The sequence below is a fragment of the Manacus vitellinus genome, unplaced genomic scaffold (assembly GCF_001715985.3).
Source record: "Manacus vitellinus isolate BGI_N305 unplaced genomic scaffold, ASM171598v3 scaffold_83_pilon, whole genome shotgun sequence".
Classification (NCBI taxonomy): domain Eukaryota; kingdom Metazoa; phylum Chordata; class Aves; order Passeriformes; family Pipridae; genus Manacus; species Manacus vitellinus.
Window position 1 is genome coordinate 193,457 of NW_021940836.1, and position 24,775 is coordinate 218,231.

The 24,775-nt window shown below is 40.5% G+C and overlaps 1 protein-coding gene across 4 annotated transcripts; it reads right to left on the reverse strand.

The window, feature by feature from the left end:
* Window positions 1-3,336: 3,336 nt before the first annotated feature.
* On the reverse strand, window positions 3,337-19,469 carry PARP11 (poly(ADP-ribose) polymerase family member 11). Of its 4 annotated transcripts, none has more exons than XM_018074736.2 (8): window positions 19,353-19,469; window positions 15,310-15,438; window positions 15,081-15,201; window positions 13,761-13,836; window positions 12,185-12,257; window positions 11,967-12,097; window positions 5,915-6,066; window positions 3,337-5,481 (listed from the first exon to the last, which is right to left on the reverse strand). In XM_018074736.2, the coding sequence occupies exons 2-8, from the start codon at window positions 15,433-15,435 to the stop codon at window positions 5,168-5,170; spliced, it is 993 nt and encodes a 330-aa protein (XP_017930225.1). In that variant the 5' UTR covers window positions 15,436-15,438; window positions 19,353-19,469; the 3' UTR covers window positions 3,337-5,167. The 4 variants fall into 4 exon arrangements, with proteins under 4 accessions (XP_017930225.1, XP_017930224.2, XP_017930223.1 ...); XM_018074735.2 differs by lacking the exon at window positions 19,353-19,469 and adding an exon at window positions 18,846-18,878; XM_018074734.2 differs by lacking the exon at window positions 19,353-19,469 and adding an exon at window positions 18,515-18,759.
* Between the last annotated feature and the right edge of the window lie 5,306 nt (window positions 19,470-24,775).

The window sequence follows — 24,775 nt, forward strand, 5'->3', positions numbered from 1 at the left end:
GAAGACTGAAACAGGAAATGGATCTAACTGCTCTTGGCTTCAGATAGGAAACAATGTTATTCCCCTACCTGCCTTCCTGATAAGGGCACTCTCAGCACACGGACTAAGCAGCTTCCCCAAATGCTAATACATTTATCCTTTCTTGTTCATCTTTTATTCCTCTTGCAAAAAAAAACCAAAAAAAACCAAACAAAAACCAAAAACCAACCAACCAACCCAACAAAAATGAACAAAAAACCCAAACAAACAAAAAATAAAACAAAAACCCACCCCAAAACAAACAAACAAACAAAAACCATAAAATACATTCTAAGGCAATAGGCATACAAAATATAAATACAAACATTAATGGCATTTCTAGTTAAAGTCAATAGCTGAGAAGAGCATAGCTTCAGACTCATTTCTAGCAGTGGAGTTGCAATCCCTTTTGCAAAAGAATCTAAAAGTAGTAGCAGTAAATTAATCTTCAAATGTCTGCAAATAAGTGTGCAAACATCCAGGACCAGCTGGTTTGCCATCCTTAACATGACAGCAGTATCAAACCCTTAACAGCTCAAAGCACACAAGGAAGAGAAACTCATTTTATGGTATTCCATGGAACTGATACTGTCATAATGGGTAGAATTTATTTTCTTTATCCTTTCCCCATACTTACACCGTCTCTTCATTACACTGCAATTTTTCTCTTGCTTATTGCAAATACTCTCCTATTTCTGTACATCCAAGTGGGCCCTTAAATATTAAAAAATCCACTCCAAAGAACTTGCAAGCTTCCAGTCTTTATGTTCCCTTTGGCTGTCTCTTGTCCAGGAATCAGGATGAAAACTGTGCAAACAATCCTAAGTGCATTCTTTACCACAGGAATGAAATGTGACCTCTTCAACTAAGTCCCCAGGTTAGGACAAACGTGGGACCAGAATCGCAGGACATGTTATATGGCGCAGTTATCTGTAGGAGTATGTGGAAGGAGAGTGTCTACTCCTTTAAGGGAATCTACTCAAGCACCTTTTCCAATGCAACAGGGATAATAAGAAAAAGAGGAAACACGAACAAGAAAGGGGATAAAAACCTGACTGATGTCATAAGGGAGGCTGTGATGAGAACCAAACCTGGTCAGTCACATCAGTTGATAAGGGCACGTGAGAGTGTGAAGTTTATTCCAGCAAGGTTATCTGACTGGGGACCTGGCAGTAAGAAAACTAAGGGAAAAAAGGGGAAAGCAGAAACAAAATACACTGAGACACAGACTTGTCAAAACAAACACAGAAACAATGAAAAAAAATAACCTCACATTCACACTAACTGATGGATTATCAGGAAACCACAGGTGCCACTTCCAGGAAGATCAGCCTGGACTTTGGAACTGATATCAGGGGACCAGACTGCGAGGGGTGTAGGAATTGATGGAGCTGTACACACGCATGGGGTGGGGGATGCAGAGGGGAAGGGGGAGCCGAGGAGAACAAAGAGGGTAGGCAGAAAGAGGTGTAAGAGGGGCCAGTGGGTTGGCCAATACAGTTGTCTGGCCAAGCCCCATGCCTGCCCAATGCAGTCTGGTCTTTCTTCTTCTATCTTCTTATGAAATCTTAAGAATCTCTCTGTCCCCTGTGAAACATGTTGCAAGCACTCAGTGCCAGCTACTTGTTGAGCCACTGTGTGCATGAGGGGAATTTAGTGCCAGCTCCTGGGGTGAGACCAGTGATGCCAGTGACCGGAGTGAGTGGAGTCCCCTTGTCAGCTACTGGAGCCAGCAGAGGTCTTGAACTTCCCCAGCCACTGGGGTAGGAACAGCATCTGTTCCCAAAACCAGCTGTCAGGGACACAGCATGAGTGAGACAAGCAAGGAACTCAGCATCGCTGGAGCAGGACCATGGGTCACTGTGTGCCTGGTGCCAGCTGTGGGGGGAATCTGTGTCTGCCCCAGTTTTGGTGTCCCTGGGTGGGGTGTTGGCATATTCACCACCAAACTTTAAGCTGGACTAACCAGCGACTTTGGGAGGCCAAGGATCTGGGCCAGGGTCCCCCAGTCCATTTGCTATGAAATATATGTATTTTGCAAAACCACCCATATTTGACCTTCAGCATGGCTTGCTGATGTAGGTTTTTCTATGAAAAAATCATGTCAATGAGTGCATCTGTCTCAGTTTAAAAAAAAAGCAAACAAAAAAACCCCAAAACCAGCCAAGCAATCACATTCTTATTTTGCCTGCTCAAAGATTATGCCTCTAAACACCCCCACTAATTTTGGGGGTTGTGGCACAGAGTAAAGCAAGAGAAGCATGGGAGAAGCAAATGTATTACAAAGTATTTCATCTGTCAGTCCCCACAGGTTTTTGGTGACCTGTGAAGAATAGATGGCTATACTGGAACAGACCTGTGCTGTTCTGCGAGCCTGCTGTTTTAGACAGTGCCTAAAAATAATAATAGTAACAACACTGATGGACATTTAGGTCAAAGGAATTTCAAGACTGACATATTCATCTTCCTGAAAGTAACTTCCACTATGTGGACTGCACAAACTCACTTGAGCCTTCCTGCTATGATCTTGTGTGCTGATAATGGTTTAAAAAGGATGCGAGTTGTCCTTAAACCACCTGAACTGGCATTCAATGTACTCCTGGAATTTAAGTCACCAACTCTAGCCAGTAAATTATGTACCTCACATCTAGCTTGGATGGGAGTGTACTGGAACATCTATTAAAAATATAGCTGCATACTTTTGTTTCTTCAGATTCTAAATTAAAAACTAGAGTCTGTACAAACAGGCCCTGTAAATGAACTGGAATGCAGACTGTCCCAAACTACTCTGTTCAGCAATAACTGAGTACACACAAAATCTCTTTTTTGGGATTTTGGGAGGTCTCTTTTTTGAGACCTCCATAGGCCAATAAATTATTTTCCTCCCTTCCTCTCTCACTGATTCTTTTAAGTCCAACTATCTCCTGTATTGGCTACTTATACAGTTCTGGACTTCGCAATAATAATCTATCTCCCCTTGCCAGAAAAAGGATGGTTACTTTACAAACAGCTTCGATAACATAATTCAGCAGCACAAAAATAGACACCAAAAAGCACAACACTACACTGAAAGAAGAGCTAAAACTTCAATTGTGCAGTGATTTGGTAAGATTAAGATTCTACCATTCAATTTGAATTAAGTAGCAAACAAGACACCACCATACAAACAATTGGAAAAGTTCTCTAAGATCAGTATAGATTATGGTATTTTGTGTCCATGAGATGCTAAAAAAGAAACTTCAGTTTTCTTAACTAAAAAGGTCAGTTCAGATCTCAGAAGAAAAAAAGACCAAATCAAAGGAACAACAGCACATGTTATTTTTTAGTTTCACAAAATGTATGCTCTGTAGAATACTGTATCAGAATACAAAGGACTCAGTAATTCACAAATGCCCTGTGTGATCTCCTATTATTTTATACAGCGTGGGGAACAAAGTGCCTTTTGCACAGCTAGTGTAGTAGTGAATCAAACACAAATCATACCTAGAACAGTAGAACCTAGAATTCCCAACTGGGATCAGAAATCATACTTCCTAAAATAAAGGAAAATGCATTTTAGCCCTAAATGGTTTAGGGATAGAAGCAAAAGGAAAACTTGCCATGAAATTACAAACAGACACACAACTTGTGTAAGATCTACTGACAGGCATCAATAACAGCACTAAGGAGATATTTGTGTCATCAATTATGATGCCAGATATGTAGTCATATTCTGCTTCCAGTTCCATCGGTTTAATATGACTTTGAGCAGACGTGGTCATCCCAAAAGTTGCAGTGCCTTTTAAATACAATAGATTTTAAACGGAGCCTTCGATCCAATATGTCAATTAACAATTCTATAACAGACCAATACAGATCATTCTATATCTGCCACAAATACATACTATTTCTACAGGGAATTGTTACCGGTCATAGCAAAAGAAAAAGCCTCAAAAGGCTTCAGCTTTGTGCTACTAAGGTCCTTTAACAAAGAACACAAGGGACACAATTTCATAGCAAATCGTTTAACAGGTAAGTGCATTTCACTGCAATAGCCCCTTCTTCGGGTTCTTCATGCTTTTAGGTACTCAAGTTTGGTTTTTATCCAAATATTGTCTCTTTGGCTCTTGCTACATGTGAAAAATACTCTTTAACTATACCAGCTATGAAAACCTGGCCAACACAACTGTTATGGAAAGCTTTCTAATAAAGTGTTTAAAGGATGACATCTTTTGAAATTTTCATTGTTAGTTTAACTGTATTATTTCCAGTAAAGTTAATCTAAACATTGTCTTCAGTAACAGTAATTACATGAGCACTGAATGCTTCTTAAACTCCAACCAGACAGGAACCACAGCAGCACATAAATACTGTAACAAGATGGAAAAAATTCCATAGAATAAGAACTCAGAAAGGTGTATGGCACTGCTGGTATCCCAACAGTGAGCTCAGCCGTTGCATACAAAACAAGTAACAACCACAAGAATTTACTGGCCTCAATTCTGTCAAAATCAAAGTTCAAATCCTAGTGCAAGGGCTTTGTAATTTTGCAAGTATATAACTGAAGCTTACAGTAAAATGTACCTAAAGTTAAACCTAACATCTTTGCTGAACTTTATCTGGAGAAAACTGATGGAGGTACTATAAATTTATTTTTTTAATACGTTTAGAATACAAACTAAGAGACCTCCAAACACAAAGCAACGTGTATACAGAACACAGACAAACACACATATGTAGCCAAGTCCCCTGGGGTTTTGCTGTTGTTACTTTATGTTTTATAGACAATCTTTATAAAAGATTAGTTTCATCATATGCATACTATATTAGAGGCATATTTCTACCACATTAATAATTTTAACATATTTTTAAAAAATCAGAATGTAAAATCTTGCCTTTGAAAACTTCCCAACAACCAATGTATTTAAGGATCACTAAGCAATCTCAAATTTCTAAGAGTCTCTACATTTGAAAAATGCACGAATAAAGTTTACATATTTTTTAAAAAAAGTTCACCAATCTCTCTTATGTACTTAATAGCTTGCCTCCTCCATAAATGTATCCCACCTTTTCTTTCACCTCTCTCCTTTAATGCTTCATGTTTTCATGTTGTTGTCTTTATGAAAGAAACAAAAGTATCAAAAAGACACAAACAATACTCAGTTCAAGCTTAACAAAATTCTATTAAGTACTCAGGGTAGATTTGGTTGGCATCGAAGATGACAAAGATCTTTGGGTTCCAGGTATTATCCACACAGCTGTCATACAAGTTCACAAAACTTCCATCTTTTGAAGGAGGTCTTATGTATTTTGAATCCCCACCAATGTAGTCACCAGTTAATACACGAGCAAGAAACATGACTTTATCTGGTCTGTGCAGATGAGGCTGCAGATTCACGCCATGAATCTGGAAAGTATCTCCGTGCTTCATGCTCTCTTTGCAGAAATGGCTGGAATATGATGCATCTCTGGCGAAGTAGGTCCCTTTCAAATAAAAAAAAAGAAATCTGATCATATTCTTATCATGACAGCTTAACCACTAGAGCATGGATATAGGTACCAGGATGACGAAAAATGTCAGTTCTTTTATCTTCATTAGCAATTCTTTTTTTCTTTTATTTGTTGAATTACAGCAACATGACCAAATATTTTTAGTGTAAACATTTCAGTAGGGAGATTGTCTTGTGATCAACACTGCTTTGCTGGGTATCCCTTCCCCATGCTTCCTGGTCCTACCAGCCAGTTGTGATTACATGTAATTAACTTCCTTAATTACACTTGATGTGAAAGCAGAGCTGTATTAAACAGCTCTTAGACAAACAGAGGGTGTGCATCACCAAGTATAATCTATAAGGAACACTTATCAATGTAGAACTGTTAGGATTACCAAACTGTTGTATGTGACAACTATACTTACCTTTTCCATATACAGCAGCATGCATCCCATTTATTCTCCAGTCAAAGTTATGAATACATATTGCTTCAACAAATTCATTACTGGTGCCATGAAATAGCATCTGCTCATTAATCGTTGGGACACCCCTTTTCTTCTTCAGTTGAGCTTTTTTCCTACAGAAAACACATAATACAGCATTACAAACAGTTGTACAATCACATTAAGTTACTACTGTGAAAACACTGCACAGAGGACAAACCTAAAACACTGCATACAGTCCACTTTGACAAATTCCTAGATGGTTCTAGTTTTTAAACAGGTTAGAATTATTAAGGTACATGTTTAGAAATCACACTTTTCTGAATGCTGTGGACTATTTTCAGGCATAGTCCAAGGTTAGGAAAAAAGGTTTTTTATATCAATTTATCACCTTAGTTCATTTGGCATTAGTTTTAGTATGGTCATTTTCTACAGATACATTTTTTTAAAAAGCACATATTTCTCACATTTTGTTCCCCTCACCTACTTAAATAGCATGGTGGGAGGCATAGCAAAGTTGGTAGATTATAAAGTACTACTACCTAGGTAAATTGCACAAATATTAAAAATAAAATCACCTAATGTTTTAGGCAAATTTACTTCCACATGATCACTTCATAATGGTTTTCTGAATTTATGGTTCACTAATACTTTTTAAAAGACATAGTTGTGCATTGGCAGGATTACATCACTCTAAAATTTTGGACCAAAATTTTGTCCTCCAAAAAACCCACCTTATACTACAGGTGAATGTATATTAGTCTCATGGACAGAAAGCCATAGCACACTTCCAATTAAAGAGCAGATATATTTTCCATCAATCTTTAAGTGACTTTCTGTCAGTTGGGTTTTCCTGAGATCCATGAAGAAGTTGACTCTGCAGCTGTGTCTAACTCATTGAGCTGTTCATAGTTATGATCCCTTGACCGTCCAGGCAAAATCAAGTCAGAGCACATCATTGCTTTGTTCTTATCTGTGTACCTGAATTTTCTTCCAGTAACAGCTACAGTGCATGGGGCACTGTGCCACACACTCAGGTTTATCAAATTAAGCAATCTGCTTATAACTGGAGTGCATGCTTGAATTGGGGAAGAGTTTAGATGCAGTCTGGGGAAGTCTTATCAAAAACATCCAGGGAAAGAGAAAGAGACAGACAGTGATGACTCTTGATCATATTAATGGCATTACATTGCTATTATGCATTATTTATAAATAAGTACACTTCACAGAAGTGAAAATCTTGCAGTAGTTAGCTTGAATGATACTTTTATCTGTTTTATTGTTCAGCATTTTGTTTGGGGTTTTTTTCTGCCCCACTCAGTGCAAACTAAAATAGCTGTGTCTTGGCAACTCAGTTTTTTCTGTATGTTTTTTTTCCCTACAACTGCTTTCCAAATCAGAAGAATGTGTGTATAATCTCAATGGCATCTGGGAGGTTTCACTACTAATCTTATTAGTGAATATTTTTTTATCAGAGACAGACAGGCTCCAGGCACTCAAGTTCCACTCGATTAGCAGTTCAACTAAACCTAAGAGCCAAGATTCCCTTCATCTTGAGAAAACTACCTGTGTGAGGAAACACCTTTCATTTTAAGGGCTACTAATGCTGAACATTCAAAATTTTTCTATTATTAGCCTTCTGTTGCTGGCTGCTGATCTCTGGCAATACATAATGTAGCCTAACTTCTCTTGAAACAAGGCAACAGAACAAATTTATAGAAAAAGTGAATATTCAATTGCCAAAGAATGCTCTGTAACAGTCTTTCACTATCTCTGACCAGTTTATTTCCTATAAACAATTTAGAATTGTCATTAATATGGGAACTACTGAAAGAGGTAAATGTGTTTTGACCACTACAGTGATGCAAATAATCATTCAAGCAATGCTCAAATGTAATACTTGATCTTATCAATTAAACAAAACACTTTTTCAAAACCACAAAAGTTTAAGTAGCAATTGTTCCTCATAAGTAGCAGAATATACTGGGCACACTGGGAAGCTGGTTCTGCAGAATGAAGAAATGCCACAATAGGATATTTTGTTAATTTGGAACAGAAATTGAGGAACCCAACTATTCTAAAAAGCATCATCCTAGCACTTTTCACCAGCACTGACAAGCTAATCCAGCTCAACAAAATTAATCCACCACTCACAATGTTTTTGTACACCCAGTTTGCTCAATAAAAGGAAAAACCTACAGCAAAACTAAGTACCCATAGAGATGCTCTTTGTACACATGCAAGCACTTAAGTAATCTCATTGACCAACACCATTTTTACTCGCTGTACTCCTCTGCAACTCCAACTGAGATGCATAAACAAAAATATGCTAGACTAAGCTTCATCTTCCTTTGAACATTCCTACCTGGGGCACCAAACAAACTTCTAGGGAATTTGAAATGCTGGAATACCTATTACTTTCTAATATACTACCAGGCAATGATGTCTTCACCAGTGTTTGTAAGCCCACCTACTCCAAGGCAGTATTTTACCCTCAGAAGAAAAGCAGCTAAGCCTCAATTGCATACACTTAATCTAGCAATTTTCATTGCTACTTGTATTGTTTTTATACAGGAAAAAATATTTTAAAACTCAAATTACTTTTCTCCATATACTTTTATACTGTATAAGTACTAAAAAGTACTTTGGTTTGTAGTCAATTATATGGTGATACTGTAATACTCCTGACATATGAAATTCTAATTCCCACTCTCAGTTTCATACCTTGAGAGTATTTTGGCACAGCATCCATAGATTCAGAGTTCTTAAACCACGAATTCTATTCACTGACCAGTCATGAAAACTAGTACAGTCTCCAAATTTTATCAGTTCCTAAACTAAGAAAAAAAATGTCTTCTTTAGCCTTCCTCCGCCATCTACACTGGAGACTCAAAGAACGTTTACTTTGAAGCCTGTTTGCCACTCCTATTGTCAGAAATTAAGATACGTATAAATATACCTCTAGAGAAACGTAATTCTAGGAAGGTAGATGGTGAAACAAGGCCAAGCAAATAAGCCTTATATTTAAACAAGGTAAATATAACCAAATCAATTTGCAATTAGAATTACAGAGTCATTTAGGTTGGAAAAACCCTTTGAGTCCAGCCATTAACCGGACACTGACAAGTCCACCCCTAAACCAAGGATGGTGACTTCACCACTGTGCTGGGCTGCCCATTCCAATGCCTGACAACCCTTTCAGGGAAGAAGCTTTTCCTAATATCCAATCTAAACCTGCCCTGGCACAACTTGAGGCAATTTCCTCTTGTCCTGTCACTTCTTATATGGGAAGAAGAGACTGACCTACACCTTACGACAATCTCCTTTCAGGTAGCTCAATAAGGTGTCCTCCTGAGCCTCCTTTTCTCCAGGCTAAACAGTACCAGTTCCCTCAGCTGCTCCTTGTAACTCTTGTGCTCCAGACTCTTCACCAGTTTCGTTGCCCTTCTCTGGACATGCTCAGTGTCTTTCTTGTAGTAAGGGGTTCAAAACTGAACACAGGAGGTGCAGCCTCACCAGTGCCCAGAGGGACAACCATTTCCCTGGTCCTCCTGGCCACACTATTTCTAACATAGGCCAGGATGCCATTGGCCTTCTTGGTCACCCAGGCCCATGGATGGCTCATGTTCAGCCAGCTGTCAAACAGCACCTCCAGGTCCTTTTCGGCTGGGCAGGGTTCCAGCCACTCTTCCCCAAGCCTGTAGTCCTGCATATTGCAACCCAAGTGCAGGACCTGGAACTTGGCTTGTTGAACCTCATACAATTGGCCTCACCCATTGATCCTGCCTGTCCAGATCCCTCTGCAGAGCCTTTCTAACCTCCAGCAGATCAACACTTCCACCCAGCTTGGTGCTGTCTGCAAACTGACTGAGGGTGCCCTCGATCCTCTCGTCCAGATCATCAATAAAGATACAAAACAGGACTGGCACCAACCCTGATCCCTGGGGAACCCCGGTAGTGACTGGCCACCAACTGGATATAACTTTATTCACCACCACTCTCTGGGCTCAACCATCCAGCCATTTTTTTACCCAGTGAACAGTGCACCTGTCCAAGCCATGGGCTGCCAGCTCCTTCAGAATGCTGTGGGAAATAGTGTCAAAGGCTTTACTGAAGTCCAGGTAAATAGCATCTGCAGCCTTTCCCTCATGCACCTTGTCATAGAAGAACAAGTTGGTCAACTGGGAACTGCCTTTCCTAAACCCTTGCTGGCTGGGCCTGATCCTCAGGTTGTCCCATACATTCTGTGTGATGGCACTCAAGACAAGCTGTTCCATGACCTTCCAAAGCATCAAAGTCAGGCTGACAGGCCTGTAGTTCCCCAGACCCTCCTTCCGATGCTTCTTGTGGATGGGTGTCACATTTGCTCACCACCAGTCTACTAGGACCTCCTCAGGGGAGCCAGGACTGCTGGTAAAAAAATGGCTTGGTGAGCACTTCTACCAGCTACCTTAGTAGCTTCAGGTGGATCCCATTTGGCCCCCTAGAGTTGTGTGTGTCTAAGTGGTGTAGCAGGTCACTGAGAATTTCCCCTTGAATTATGGGGGCTCCATTCTGCTCCCTGTCTCCATCTTCCAGGTCAGGGTCTGGGTGCTTGGAGAACAACTGGTCTTACTGTTAATGTCTTCTTTGCCTCAGTATTTAAAGTACCTTGGCCTTTTCCTCATCCTGTGTCACTATTTTTCTCTTCACATCCAGTAAAGGATAGAGATTCTCCATAACCCTCCTTTTGTTGTTGATTTATTTACAAAAATACTTGTTATTGTCTTTCACAGCAGTGGCCAGACTAAGTTCTAGTTGGGCTTTGTCCCTTCTGATTTTCTCCTGGCATAACATCACAACATCCTTTAATCCTCCTGAGTTGCCTGCTCTTCCTTCCAAAAAGTCATAAACTCTCTTTTTCCCCTAAGTTCCATCCAAAGTTTTCTGTTCAGCCAGGCTGGTCTTCTTCCTCGACTGCTTGTCTTTCAGCACAGAGGGACATGAGTCTTTAGGATTTCCTTCTTGCAGAATGCCCAGCCTTCCTGGACTCCTTTGCCCTTCAGGACTGTCTCCCAAGGGATTCTGTCAAACAGTCTTCTAAACAAGCCAAAGTCTGACCTCTGAAGTCCAAGCAGCAGTTCTGCTGACCTTTTTCCTTACTTCTCCAAGAATAAACAAACTTAATTAAGAGTACGAAAACTCACTTAACCATCATTATTATAAAGAAAATAATTTCCTTATACATATTAGTGATATAGCTCTCAATTAAAAATAAATTACATATCTTTCAAAAAAATCACAAAACTTATTTTAATATACATCTTCTTAGTTATTTCCTCACTATTTAACTTAGTTCAGTTGGTTTTACTAGTGTAAGACATCTTTAAAACTTCTGATACGTACTCCTTCTTAGAGGCTACACAAAAACTTTTGTCAAATACAACTTCTTAAGACTGATACTACAAAATAAGTGGATGCAGAACTGAGCACTTCCTACTTCTTCCAGGTCGGCACAACATGAAGAGGGAAAAGCCGAGAACTCAGAACAAGGTTTTGTAGCACATTAAACTTAAGGAAAACTGGAGAAATATGTGTTAATTAGACACTTAATTCTGTCCTGGGTTTCATAAGGTTGAGAAACTCAACAAGACACAAATATTCATTTGCTTTGTTCAGTAAAAATTAAAATAATACAATCTTCTCAAGGAATTATTTTACAAAAAGCTTGCTTTTGTTCTCCTTACTTCACTGTAAGTATTATGGGCATCTACATGTGGACATTCTGAACATCTTTAATGCATTAGTCTTATCTGTGCTACACTATAACTAATGCATTTCTACAAGTATTACATTTCTGCACCTGTAAAAGCTACAGAGTCTTGAAAATGGAAGTTTGAATAGAGAGAAATGACAAACAAGAAAATTTTTAAAAGATAAAAAGTAACACAAATTTTCATTAATAATAAAAACAATTAAACATATTTCTGCTACATAACTTCAAAACTTGCTCCATTAACAATCCTAAGACTGTTGGGTTTAGAAATAATCTCACCTGCAAAAAAACTCCCACAAGTCTAGATTTTGTATTCTCTTAATTCTTTTAATTCGGTGGCTATCCATTGTTTTTCCAAAGAGACTAGAAACTTCATTATATTCATTTGTTTTCTTTTGCAATGGAATAAGCTGTAAAAAAAGAGGTTAGTACGATTTCAATTCAGTGCATTATTTCATTATCCCATGTTTTTGACCAACTTGCATACCAACTCTTACCTGGTATGGCTCCTCAGTATTTACATTCTCCCAGTGCGAAGGCATAGGGATAGCCTCATTTTCACAGATGAAACTTCAAATAAAAAAGGTAAAAATACATCACACTAAAGACATGAGGCATTTGTTTCCTGTCAAACTCCTGCTCCAAACAATACAGTATGCAAAAAAACCAAAACCCCACAAGGTTTACACAGAACTACTCAGGGTTTTAATTCAATCAAAGGCTGTTGCCAGCAGGTAAAGTCAAAGGCAAGAGGTCTTATTTTGTATTCAAATTCTGCCTTAGCTTTTTACAACTAAACCATGGCAATGAACAGTTTTAATACACCATCTGCCCAACAGAAGATAGGAAGATAAAGCAGAAGAAGTGGTCAAAAAGTTCCACAACATTACTAGAGCAACATTGATTTAGAAATGTGACAGTGAACACACAGCCTGAACACTCCAAACTATGAGGAATTACAACTAGCCTATCTGGAAACTGAACCCTCATTTCAAGTAATTAAAAGCATCATGTTAAAAATACACACTTGAAAATTACAGCTTATTTAAAAGAAAAAACCAAAACAACAAAACCTTAAAAAAGAGTGTTTTAAGCATATGCACTGCATATGTAGCAGCTTTTAAGCCTTAAAACTGGGACTAAAAGAAGGAATCACCTGAAAGTAAACAATGTCATCACATGGAAATCAGAGTACTGAATGCAATTATTCGAGAAACAAAAAAAGGTAAATTGCCACATCATTGCATGCACTGTTCAGCAAATATCTAGTGAAAAAAAAAGCTAACACTTCAAAAAAACCAAGCCTTCTTGAAAGTAAGTGTAAACAGATGGCTAGTACGTTTCTTATGAAAAATGACAAATTTCATTCTGAATGTATAACCAGCCTACAATTCAGAACTAAAATTATTTCTCAGAAACTATCTGGGGAAAAAAACCCACATATTCCATGTAGTCCATTTCACCTGTGGCAGTATCACTGCATAGTTCAGTTTATTGTTTAGAGAGCATGAGATTTACATCAGCGGGGCTTTACATCTAATGACCGATCAAAAGGTAAAAAACTAAAGCAATTAGACTAAAAAAATCTGGTTGCTACAACACAATTTCTTTAACTTCAAATCATTTTAGAGCAAATGACCAAAACACAGGCAAGAAAATATAACTCAATCTTTTTTGCTGTTACAGTAATAGTTCTAAATAATTTATGAATGGAACAAACCGTCCCAATTCTGATTCAACAGGAGCGAGTGAGTCCAAAGGCTAAAGTCAAGCTCAGCTTTAAGAACCCTGCCAAAGGATATCAGTATACAGTATGCCTTCCCTCTCTCCATACAAATTCCTTGCTTTCTCAGAAAACAAAAGAAAAAAAATAAACTAAAAATTCTCTTGTCACTCTGATGAAACGTCTTCTTTCTTCACTTGACTAGCTCTCACACGTTGGTTCGCATCTCAAATTGTTTCATGCAAAAAGCAAATAAACATAAACAATAAAGACAAAACATTTTTGTTTCATTTTACTTAGAAGAATCAGGAATAAAATAAAAATAAGGAGTCTTCCTTTAATTTCCTTACCTGAATGAATTGATAGAAAAGGGAGCTCGCTTTATTGGACGTTGCTTAAGGGTAGTCAGGTTGATTTGTTTCATCACTGAGCATAAAACAAAAGTTAAAATGAAAATTTCTAGAATTCATCTATAGCATCTGAAACATTTACGTGACATTTTTTTAAATAACATTACTACACCCAAAGTTGCTTGACAGGGATTCCTTATCAGCAATTAACAAATCAGCATTTTCAATAAATATTTCTGAATGCATTGTTATATGTGAGTTGGCAAAATGCACAAATACTACACACACAATGTTTATTTTTAAAATACCCATCTAAAATTCAGTTTTACTAAATCACTGGCAAAACTTTCACTGACTTTAACAGGATGACAAAGAATATTACTACTATGCTTACTAAGATATTATGACCTACAGACAGTGACAAAAATTGTTCTTTAATATTTGTATTTAGTGTTTTTATTCTGGATGCAAAACAGTTTTATTAAACAGACATTTCAACACAAGTAAACATAAAAACTCCTTGTATTGTTATATACTACTTTACGGCCAGTACATTGTTATTTTACCCAGTCCTCACTTTCTGTATTTGAAATACTTGAAGTTTGAGTATATTAGAATACATATTTATTTCCTTGATTTCCTGTATCTAAACATATAGCCATTTTGTAATTTAATCAGAAAATAAACAATCTACAAATGGAAAAACTAAAAAAAAAAAAAAAGGAAGTTATTAGAACACATCTTCGAACAAAGCACAGATTACATTTATATTTAGTTGCATACATTAGAAACCTGTAATATTCTGTAATTAACAAGAATGACACAAGTGAGATCTTTACTAGAAAATCTTTTTGCCTATCGCTTTATTAGTCTGAGAACTGGCTTCAACTACCTGCTGAATTATTAAATCACTTTGATGCCAGCATTTTGCAGAAAACTTCCTTCATAGCAATGTTTCTTAAACAGACTCTGAATGGAAGAGGTTTTTCAATCTTACAGGAAGTTGCATGTTAAAGAAAAACAGTTCAAACTTCATGTTTTAATCGATGTATGCTACACACCACCTGCAGTTGAGGCAAGCAGCAAGTAACATGATGGACAGCTATGAAACAAGACATGCTAGCACAGTAATAAATTACACTAAAAAAATGTAACAGGGCAGCAGCTTCTACAGACTCATATGAACTTTCCTGTAAAGGTGGCATTTTCAATTAAATGTTTTTGCACCAGATAGGAGGACAATAACTTGCTGAATGAACAAATGTGCTGTGTATCTGGTACCTTCCATTATTTAAATTTACTCTATGAAAAGATACATACCTGAAAAGTCTAGCATGTAGTTAAACTTTGCAGTCGTAAAAGACAGAGAACCGTGTGGGTTTGTTCGGAAACTCCTTTCAATATCTTCACTGCTAATAGAGCAATGACTGTTTGAATCAGTCTGCAAAATAAATAAAATAAGTGAAAAAGCACATTTAGACAAATTCAGCAATAGGTAGTTGGATGTACAGAAATCCACCACAGCCAATATAACTTCATAGGGATTTACCTGAAACATATGCCATTTACCGCACTCGGCCAAATAAAACCAGCCCCACTGGGTATCAGAGGTATCCATCTCTTCAACGGGACTTTCCATTTTTGGAAATACATCTTCTGATGGTCCTTGGAGCATTTCCTGAAACATTCACACATATACACAAAAAATATTTTGCATTTGCAATACTTACAAAAAATCCTGGCAGATGGAGGGCATATTTGTTTTTTCTTTTTCAGAGGAAAATTCTCAATTTGCTACTTACACAGTATTAAATCCTTTGAGTTAGTTAAATATTTTCAAAACTCTCTTAATTGTCTGTAAAGTATGCCAGTAAAGGCAAGTTATAGGCTTTAACATACCAAAGAGAGGTGCTAAATTTCACACTGATGGTTGTAGGGTCAAGGCTATTCAGATATATACAACAGCCTCTCCATTACATGCTACTCAGAAATTATGTTTTGGGGTTACATCAGACACCTTGATGAAAACATCTACTAGCTGCTCACCAACACTGAACAAATCAGACTGGATATCAGAAGCTGTAAGAAAAAAATTTCAAAACTAAGTCAAAGAATATAATTATTTAACTATGTAAGAGCACACTACATTATCCTTCCATAATGCATGATGGAAAGTTTCCCCCTCTAATACACCCACTTAAAAATGACACAGTAAAATTACTGGTACTCTGTACTTGTATTTACAGAGAAGGTTCACAGCATAAGCTAGAGTGGCTTCCACACAAGCAATGACTACCACAGTCGAGGTGCTGCAGGATGGAAGAAAAAGGACTGAAGAAAGCAGAGGTCTAAAAATCATGACAAAACCAAACAGGGAATAAAGAATCACATTTTTTTTCTGACAAATGGAGGAGACACCTATTGAAGGTTGCAAATGTCAAGTTCAAAAAAAGTGAAAGATAAACTTCCTGAACCAGAGGAATTCCTTTTCATGCTATGGTGTGGATGCTGCAAACTGGAAGTTCAAACAGCAGCTAGACAAGTTCAAAACAACCAGAGCTCTTCTAGAATACCTTTAGAAGAACCCATTAGTCACTGCCACATTTCAGCTCATTCTTCATTCGCCAATAAAACTCTGAAAACTCTGAAAGTGCTTGTCTCCACTTGCATGTATTTCCTAACAAGTCAACTCTCTGCAACAACCTCCCCAGCAAAAATTCTAAGTAAGTTGGGGGAAACCTTTCAGAAAAAGAAGCTTGCACCACTCCCGGAAAAGGTCAGCAATTTATCCACTCTTAACTGTTTAACCAAAACACTTTGGCACTCTTCCCAAAAATTTCCTCAATTTCACTTCTGCTTCCAAGAAGTGAAACAATAAGCTCCGGCAGAAGTAACTCAAACAATATGCAGTTTGTATCTTAGATGCTTCAGTTGTTTCCTGATCACTTCAACCCAGAGAAAAATTAAGGTCCTAAAGAAGAATACTGGAAATTAGAGGCAAGAACCACCTGGACAGTGCTACGGGGGCAGGAGTTAAAGAAGCAAGAGAGCAGAAGGCACTTCTAACATTACCCTTCCCTCCCCCCTACTTTTCCCAAGTTAGTGGTTGTTTGAAAAACAATCTGAGATACTTCTTTGTGATAACAGCTATAGACTGCATTATAATCATCAAAAGCTCCAAAGAGTGTTCAGAAAACAGGGGAATCAGAAGTGGACCTCCACACCTCTAACTTGCAGAAACTGAGGGCAAACCTACTTCAGTACAAATGGAAGCCTGCCTAAGGCTACACACATGGATTGCTGCCTCAAGTTCAAGCAGAACTACACTAATGGTACATCAGCTGCACGGAAAAAATATTTTGAAAGAGGTAAGAAAACCATTCGCTATTTCAGAGGACATCTGCCAACATTTCTTCATTTCTTCTGTTCCTCACAGCAATACAGAGTCACAGAACCTACATTCACTTGGTGTTAAAAGCACAACTGGTCAACAGTTTTTTACTATAATCTTTCACCTTCAACTTGATTCTTTCTCTCAAGTAAGCATTTGGCTATGTACTATCCTACAGAGAGAAGGCAGAGAGGCAGATGCAGCCTGCACTTTTTTAAAGCTAAGACAAAAGCAATTCAGGTTTTTTTGGTAATGTTAAGTCTTCTCATATTTCCACTAAAACGGCCAGACCTCAGCTCCATCCCACTGCTGGTTCAGGGCCTTGACTCTGACCAATCAAATCAGTAATGCCTTTCGAACAAGAGAGAACATGTCTTTACAAGCAGAGAGGCACGATTACCAGTGCCTGTCAACACACAGTCCTCCAGGGGCAATACAGCCTCCAGAATAAACTATTTACTAGGGAGATAGTTATTCCCATGGCTTTCAAAAATATTACATTTAATCCACATATTACCCTCTTCACAAAGTCTAGGGTAAGCATATAGATTCCAGGATACTTCAGAAGCATGGAGAAATGACCCGAAGGCATGAACATGTAAAGCCATAAAACCAAGCTGTTCTCAAAGGTGACAGAAATCCAACATGCTGGTGGGAATTACTGATTAATTTAATATCAAACGCACAACATCTATTAAGCATGAAGTAGCTTTTTGAGAAGGACTTATTAGCACTGTTTCTACTGATCTAGGAGTTACCAGAACAGCTCAAATTAAGCAAATTACTCTGGCAGGAAAAACATCATTCCAAACACGATGAATGCTTATTGTATGCTGTGACTGAATGGCCTTACTACTACTGGTAATGCATTGCCTCATTTTTCTAGAAGTACTTTATGCCTGAATGATAAACATGCTTTATAGTGTGTAGAGTCACAGAATGGTTTGGGCTGGAAGGGCACTTATAAGACCATGTAGTCCAACACCCCGCCCCATCCAACCTGGCCTCGAACACTTCCAGGGATGGGGCATCCAGGCTTCTCTGGGCAACCTGTGCCTCACCACCCTCGTGGTAAAAAATATAACAGTATCCCAGCGGGCTACTCTGTCTGCATTCTTGTGCTGTCTGCTTCCACTTGGCACATTGCGCCTACAAACACCAACTTGGTATAGTTCCCTGCTGGAAACACAAGCAGTGCCAGGGGATTCTCCGGCTCTTCCTCGGAGAACACGACACCTGATTAGGAGACTTGTCTGAGGTAGTGTGCAGGGCTTGGCAGGGGAGGCGAGGAGGAACACCATCAACACCAATACAGGACACCAGGTGAAATGACAATGCCCTTCCCACCTGCACCCCCACGCACCGGCTCTGTCCTGCCGAAGGCCACCGTCGCAGTCACACCTGCCACCGAACCCTCCAGAGCCGAGTCCATTGCAGCTCAAGGGCACGGCCGGGCCAACCGAGCCAAGCACAGCACCACTAGCCCCTCATTGGGGCCGCAGGCCGCTCCTACACACACGGTGGCCAACGCCCCCCACCCCCTTGCGCAACCTGGCAGCGCGCTCGGCGACGGGGCGGGGCGGAGGGCAGCGGCCTGCGGGGCGCGCGGGCACGGCTCGAGGAGAAGGACGGAGGAAGCGGCCGTTCCGTTTCCGTTCCGCTCCGTTCGTTCCGGCGCGCCCGCCCGCACTCACCGCATGCGCCGCCCCCCCCGGGCCGCGCTCCCCACATGCCGCGCGCGGGGCGCTCCGCTCCGGCGCTTCGTTACCGGCGGCCGGGGAAGGGGCGGGGCGACCGCCGCGCTGGGCCGCGCCCATTGGCTCGTCAGCGCCGGGTATGTAAATGACGGCGGATGGGTGGTGCTGAGCGCGAGGGGTGGAGCCACTGTCGTGAGGCGAGGGAGGGGGAGACTGAGGCAGAGTCGCAGTCCAAGTCCAATCCCAGGCACTGTACTGATACTGAGCAGTACTAAAAGCAGTACTAAAAGCAGTACCAGGTGTAGTTCCAGCACCAGTCCCAGTCCCAATACAAGTCCCAGTTCTGGTACCAATGCCAGTACCTGTACCAGTCCCAGTACCTGTAGCAGTACTGACCGGCACCAATACCAGTACCAGGCCCACTTCAAGGCCCAGTTCCAGTCCCAGTACCGGGCCAAGTTCCAGTAGCAGTCCCAGTTCTAATACCAACAGGAGTAGCAGTACCTGTGCCAGGCCAGGTTCCAGTCCCAGTCCCAGTTCCAGTACCAGTTGCAATCACAGTTCCAGTAACACTACCAGGCCCATTTCCTATCCCAGTCCCAATTCCAGTACCAGTACCAGTTCAGATACCTATACCAGTACCTGTGCCAGTATCAGGCCCAGTTCCAGTTCCAGTCACAGTATCAGTACCTGTACCAGTGCAGGTAACAGATCCAGTACCAATAACAGTCCCTTGCACCAACCAGAGCCATGATACGCCCTCCACTGCTCTGTATCCCACCACCTGGTCTTTTAGTTCTTTGGATTCTTGGCCTTGATAGTAATGGGCCTCTGCTTTACCAAGAAATATTTGTTGTAACTATTGATAATTTGGTAATACAACAGCCCATCATTTTCCTGTGAAATACAACTCCTCATTTTCCTGTGAAGCACAGGTACACTTGGGCCCATACACGCATTCATTTCTGCACACGCAGCTTTTTAAAGAACTGATGCCACGTTGACGCCAGGCATGGCAGCAGACGTGACCATCACACCGTGCACAGAGCATGGTCAGCCAGTGCAGTGCAAAGAGAGCAGCAATTAGAGCTGCAGCCCGTTGTGGGCACTCAGAGCCCATGGGCAGCTTCATGTTACGACTGAGGTCTAGAAACCTCAGCAGCAGCAGCTCATGGTCTCAAGTTGTGCCAGGGGAGGTTTAGGTTAGATATTAAAAAGAATCTCTTTACAGAGAGGGTAATCAGGCACTGGAATGGGCTGCCCAGGAAAGTAGTGGATTCTCCGTCCCTGGATGTTTTTAAGAAGAAACTGGATGTGACACTTAGTGCCATGGTCTAGCAACCGCAGCAGTAGTGGATCAAGGGTTGGACTTGATGATCTCGGAGGTCCCTTCCAACCCAGCTGATTCTATGATTCTATGATTCTATGATTCTAGGACCAGTTCGTAAGAGAGGACACAGTCATGAATGTAGTTGACCCCAGCCTTTTGGTGCAGATAGTCTAGGATGGGAGCTGCTAGCAGAAAAGCAGGCAGTAACAGCAGCTACATCAGTCTGCAGTCAGCCAGGGGCCTGGTAACTTCAAAAAACCACGTAGTCATCATACATGTGTGCAGTCAGTGAAGCACATCCTGCAGTGAAGGATTTTTGTTGAGCAGCATGCCAAAAACAGCACAGGTGGATTGAAAATGAATTTCGCAAATTCTGAGGGAGTGTCAGGCAGGACACGTATCCAGATTCTGGCTGTGCTGACCTTGCCTCTGAATGCAGAGTTAGAAAAGGTTATTTTTCTGAGTTAAAAAGTCAAGCAGCCTGTGGTGAATCACTGGAGGTATTTTACTGGCATGAACATGAGGCTTCTGGAATAAAGGAGCTTTCTGGAAGTAGAGACATCTTTTCTCAGCCATGATATTTGTATTGACATTGTTGGAAAGCACATAAAAATTGTGGAGGTGTATCCTTCCTGTCCTGCCTTTCTTTATGAATATATACATAGGATAGAGGTAGGGGGGATTCTTTTACCACCTTAGCTATTGAATGTTTGTTGAACATCTTTTTTTGCTTGAAAAGATGCTGGCAATGCTTTATGTTTAACATGGGCCTCTGTGAATCACCTATTTCTATTTTTATTACTGTCAGTTGTGGATTTTTAAAATAATGGTCAGGTTTTTTGTAGAATTTGCATAAGTGTATATGAAGTTACATTAGCACAACACACAGTTTTCTAGGAGACGAAAGTTTTAACAAAGTTTCTGCTGCTATGCCTTGAAGCATGCCATAGAATTGAGATTTATGTTGTGTGTTTCTTCCCTTTCTTCGTATGTTTAGACTAATAATAATGGAGCATAAACCTTTCTTGAGATAAAAATATCTTCATTACAGTGAAAACATAGCTTGTTAGAGTGACTGTATTCTCAGGAAGCTACATGCTAATGTCAGACTCTTTATAGCAACAACAACTTAAAAACCCTTAAAATCCAAAGATTTCAGTGGATATCTTATGTACTGTGTACAGTCTAACAGCTTCTCTGAAGAAGACATAATTGGGTTAACTGATTCTCATCAGCCACTACTTCAAGCAGCAAAAAGGCAGAAACTGGAGAGGTTTGGACACATGACTTGAGTTACAAATTTGTTCTTTCAGGGAATGGTCAAATGGAAATGAAAGAGAGAACTCCCTAATACTGCCTTGTACATAAATTGTAGGATGATAGAAGGAACCAGGTTTGAAAGGACTCATGAAGTTCTTTAATCCAGTCTCCTTACCAAAGCAGGCCTAACTTCAAATCTAGATTAGATTGCTCAGTTTCTCATCCAGCCTTTTCTTTTTTTCTTTTTTTTTCCCTCCAGGCATGTTTGCTGAACTGTTTTCATGGATAAACAGGTTTTCCCTTCTGTCCAGCCAGAATTTCTTGTGTTGCAACTTGTAGGATGCATGTGGTATCTACAAACTTGTACACTCACAAGTACAGTTGCCCACAGGCAAGAGTATGAGGAAATACTCTACTTATTACAGAGCATCACATCTAAAGGCAATGGCTGTCCACCTCAAATATGGCATTGGTCTTGAGATGTGGAGGAAGCTGTAGAAGCAAATCATTATGCATTCTTTCCTTGAAAGTCCACATTGTCTTGATTTGTTGTTCAAAGAGCTGTTAGATGTGTCAAGCAATCTTTCTTAACCTGACTCTCCTGCATCCTTCTGTGTTCTAGAAGATACTGTTCTAACCCTGTTCCTGCTGTGCTTTCCCCGGTTATGCCTATTTTGCACTCTTCAGGAAATGGAAAAGGTCTAGGAACATCTTAGTTCTTTGATGCTTTTTTTTTTTTCAGTGATAGTGCCTGGAAGCCATGATCCCAAGTAGTACCTGTTCTACCCCATATGGAGAACGCATATGTTCTACCCCCATGGAAAACACAACCCACAGTGTGCCAAATTGCCAGTTGCCTTTCTGTCTCCTTTTATGGGTAGACTGAGCTCCAGCATCTCAATTTGTCTTTTTTGTTGTTTGTTGTTTTGAAGAAGGAGTCCTTCACTGACATTAATTGAATTTAAATGCAAATACATGCAATTGTAGCAGCAGGAGAACCGCAGAGAGCTTTTAGTTTGTTTTTCTCTAGAGAAGGACATAGAGGATCCATGGGCACAGAGAACACTTTGATACCTGCACTCATTTTGGACTCCTATCTTTTCCAGGCTAGCACAACCATGTATCTCTAACTGCAGCATTGCATAATGACATCAAGGCCTAATGTTGTTCTAATGACTAAACTTCATTCATCGCCCTACTTCCCTTACTTTGTGTAGCATACTTTGCATATATGGCAGGGATACTACACATCCTTCTGTGCTTCTGTGTACATATCACATCTGCACTGAACTCTGTCAGCCTAAGATTTCAATATAAACATTAATTCTACACACAGAGAAAAAAACCCTTACCCATAGCCTGATGCACTCCTCTCCCACCTTTCATTACAACCTAGGAAAGAATGCAGGGACTACTTGCAACCTTGTTCAATGACTGGAGATGGCATTGCTGTCCACCTCATCTCCTAGTGAATAACACTGATGAAGGGAATGGCTTCTCCATCTTTGCTCCCTGTGCTGAGCTGTACTATCTCTGAGGAGGGAAAAGCATTTGCAGAGAACTTTTGTGCCCAGTTACATTGGGCAGCAGAAGCAACTGTAGTTTCAGTAGTTTATCCTGTGTCTGCGGAATGCAGCGAGCAAGATTGGGGTGATTAGAGACAATGCCACACTGCAAACTGTGAGGTTGTCTGGGAAGTCTGGAAAGGATAGTCATCCGTAAGAAGTAAAGGCAAAATTGCATTCCCCATCTCTCTGAATCTTCATGATGTCTCTATCCACCAGCACTCAAGTGATGCTTAAGAGTGTACCAGGATCTGTCTGGAATAGTGTTAATTTTCTTTGTAGCAAGCTGTATGATGCTGTGGTTTGGATTTGTGACTAAAGCAGCCCTGATAAGACACATATGTTTTGGCTATTGCTGAGTAATGCTTGCGCAGCATCAAGGCTTTCTCTTTTCCCCACTCAGCCCTCCTCAGGGGTAGGCAAAAATTTGGAGGGGACACAAGCAGGACAGCTGACCCAAATAATACTGTGTACACTATAACATCATATACAGTAACAGAAATTGAGGAGAGAGAGATTTTGGGGAGGTAGCCATTGCTCAGAGACTGGCTCTGGACATCACTCTGCTTTTGCATCACTTTTTCCTTCACTTACTAAACTATATATATCTCTACCCATGAGTTTTCTCACTTTTGCTCTCCCCATCCTACTGTGGTTTTGTGAGAGGAGTGAGTGAGATATCGTGTGGTGCTTAGCTGTGGGTGAGGGTCAACCTGCTACAAAGTGAGAAAAGAAAACCTCCAGAGTCTCTTCATGCTTCCACAAAGCTATAGGACATTCCCATACTCAAATGTGTGCACATACATGCACCCCAGCATCTGCTCTAATGCAGTCACTCACCACCCCACTGTTTACCCTAGGACAACACAGGTGCTGTGAATTGCCAAGGAATGCATCACAGCCAGATGAATCTGAACCACACTTGAGCCAGCACTGTGACAGTGGTTGGAAACTTCCTTCTACAGGATACAGAGGCATCTACTGAGTTTGTTTGCTACCTCACGTGACCTGTTGATTGAGGGAAATTACACCTTAGACCAGAGAGCACTAAGGCATGTCCAGACTTTGGCCTGTTCCCCTGGCCTGCTCATCCATGTGTGCACCAAGGATATTGTCAAGGGAGACCTTAGTAAACCAAAGGTGGCTACAGGGCACTGGAGCCCAGGTGCTGTTCTCCTTGGTCCTGCCAGTGGAAAGGCAAGGCTTGGGCAGGAGGACCCCCAACCTATGGGTTAACACCTGACTGCACAGCCAGTGTTGCAGGTAGAGCTTTGGCTTTCACGAGAGTGGACCCCTGCTTTGAGGAACAAGGGCAAGAGCATGTTTTCAAACTGGCTTTCCAGCCTAGCTAGGAGGGCTTGCCCTAAGCATACTCTGCATGCACTGGGATTCTTCTAGTCTTTCTCATACTTCCATGGCCCTCCAGTGGTACCATGTGCTCTCCTTGGACTCTTTTAACATCTACTTCTTTCTTCATCTCTGTGAGGCCACTCTCTGCTCTCTCAGCATTCTTTCAGTCTTTCTGTTGTACTTTTTCACCTCTCCAAGGCTACTCTGATCTCTGGGTCTCTTTCTGGCCTACTTTTTTCCACCTTTCTGAAGCTAATCTTTGTTATCCTTCACATTTATAGGTTTTCTGCTATTTTCTTAACTTCTCTGAGCCTACTCTGTCTTCTCTGAGGTTCTTTCAGGCTCTTTTCTAGTCTCTTAGGCTCTGCAAGGCTTCTCTGTTCTCTGGGACTTTCTCAACCTCCCCACTTCTTCCCTAGACT

Excerpts from the sequence above, each read along its gene's own strand:
- PARP11 (XM_018074734.2), bottom strand. The coding sequence starts at position 18,583 with ATGGACTCGGCTCTGGAGGGTTCGGTGGCAGGTGTGACTGCGACGGTG. Across the intron at positions 15,439-18,514 it reads CCTTCGGCAGGACAGAGCCG|GAAATGCTCCAAGGACCATC; the intron begins GTGCGTGGGGGT and ends TGAATGTTTCAG. Across the intron at positions 6,067-11,966 it reads TTGTGGGAGTTTTTTTGCAG|GAAAAAAGCTCAACTGAAGA; the intron begins GTGAGATTATTT and ends TGTTTTCTGTAG.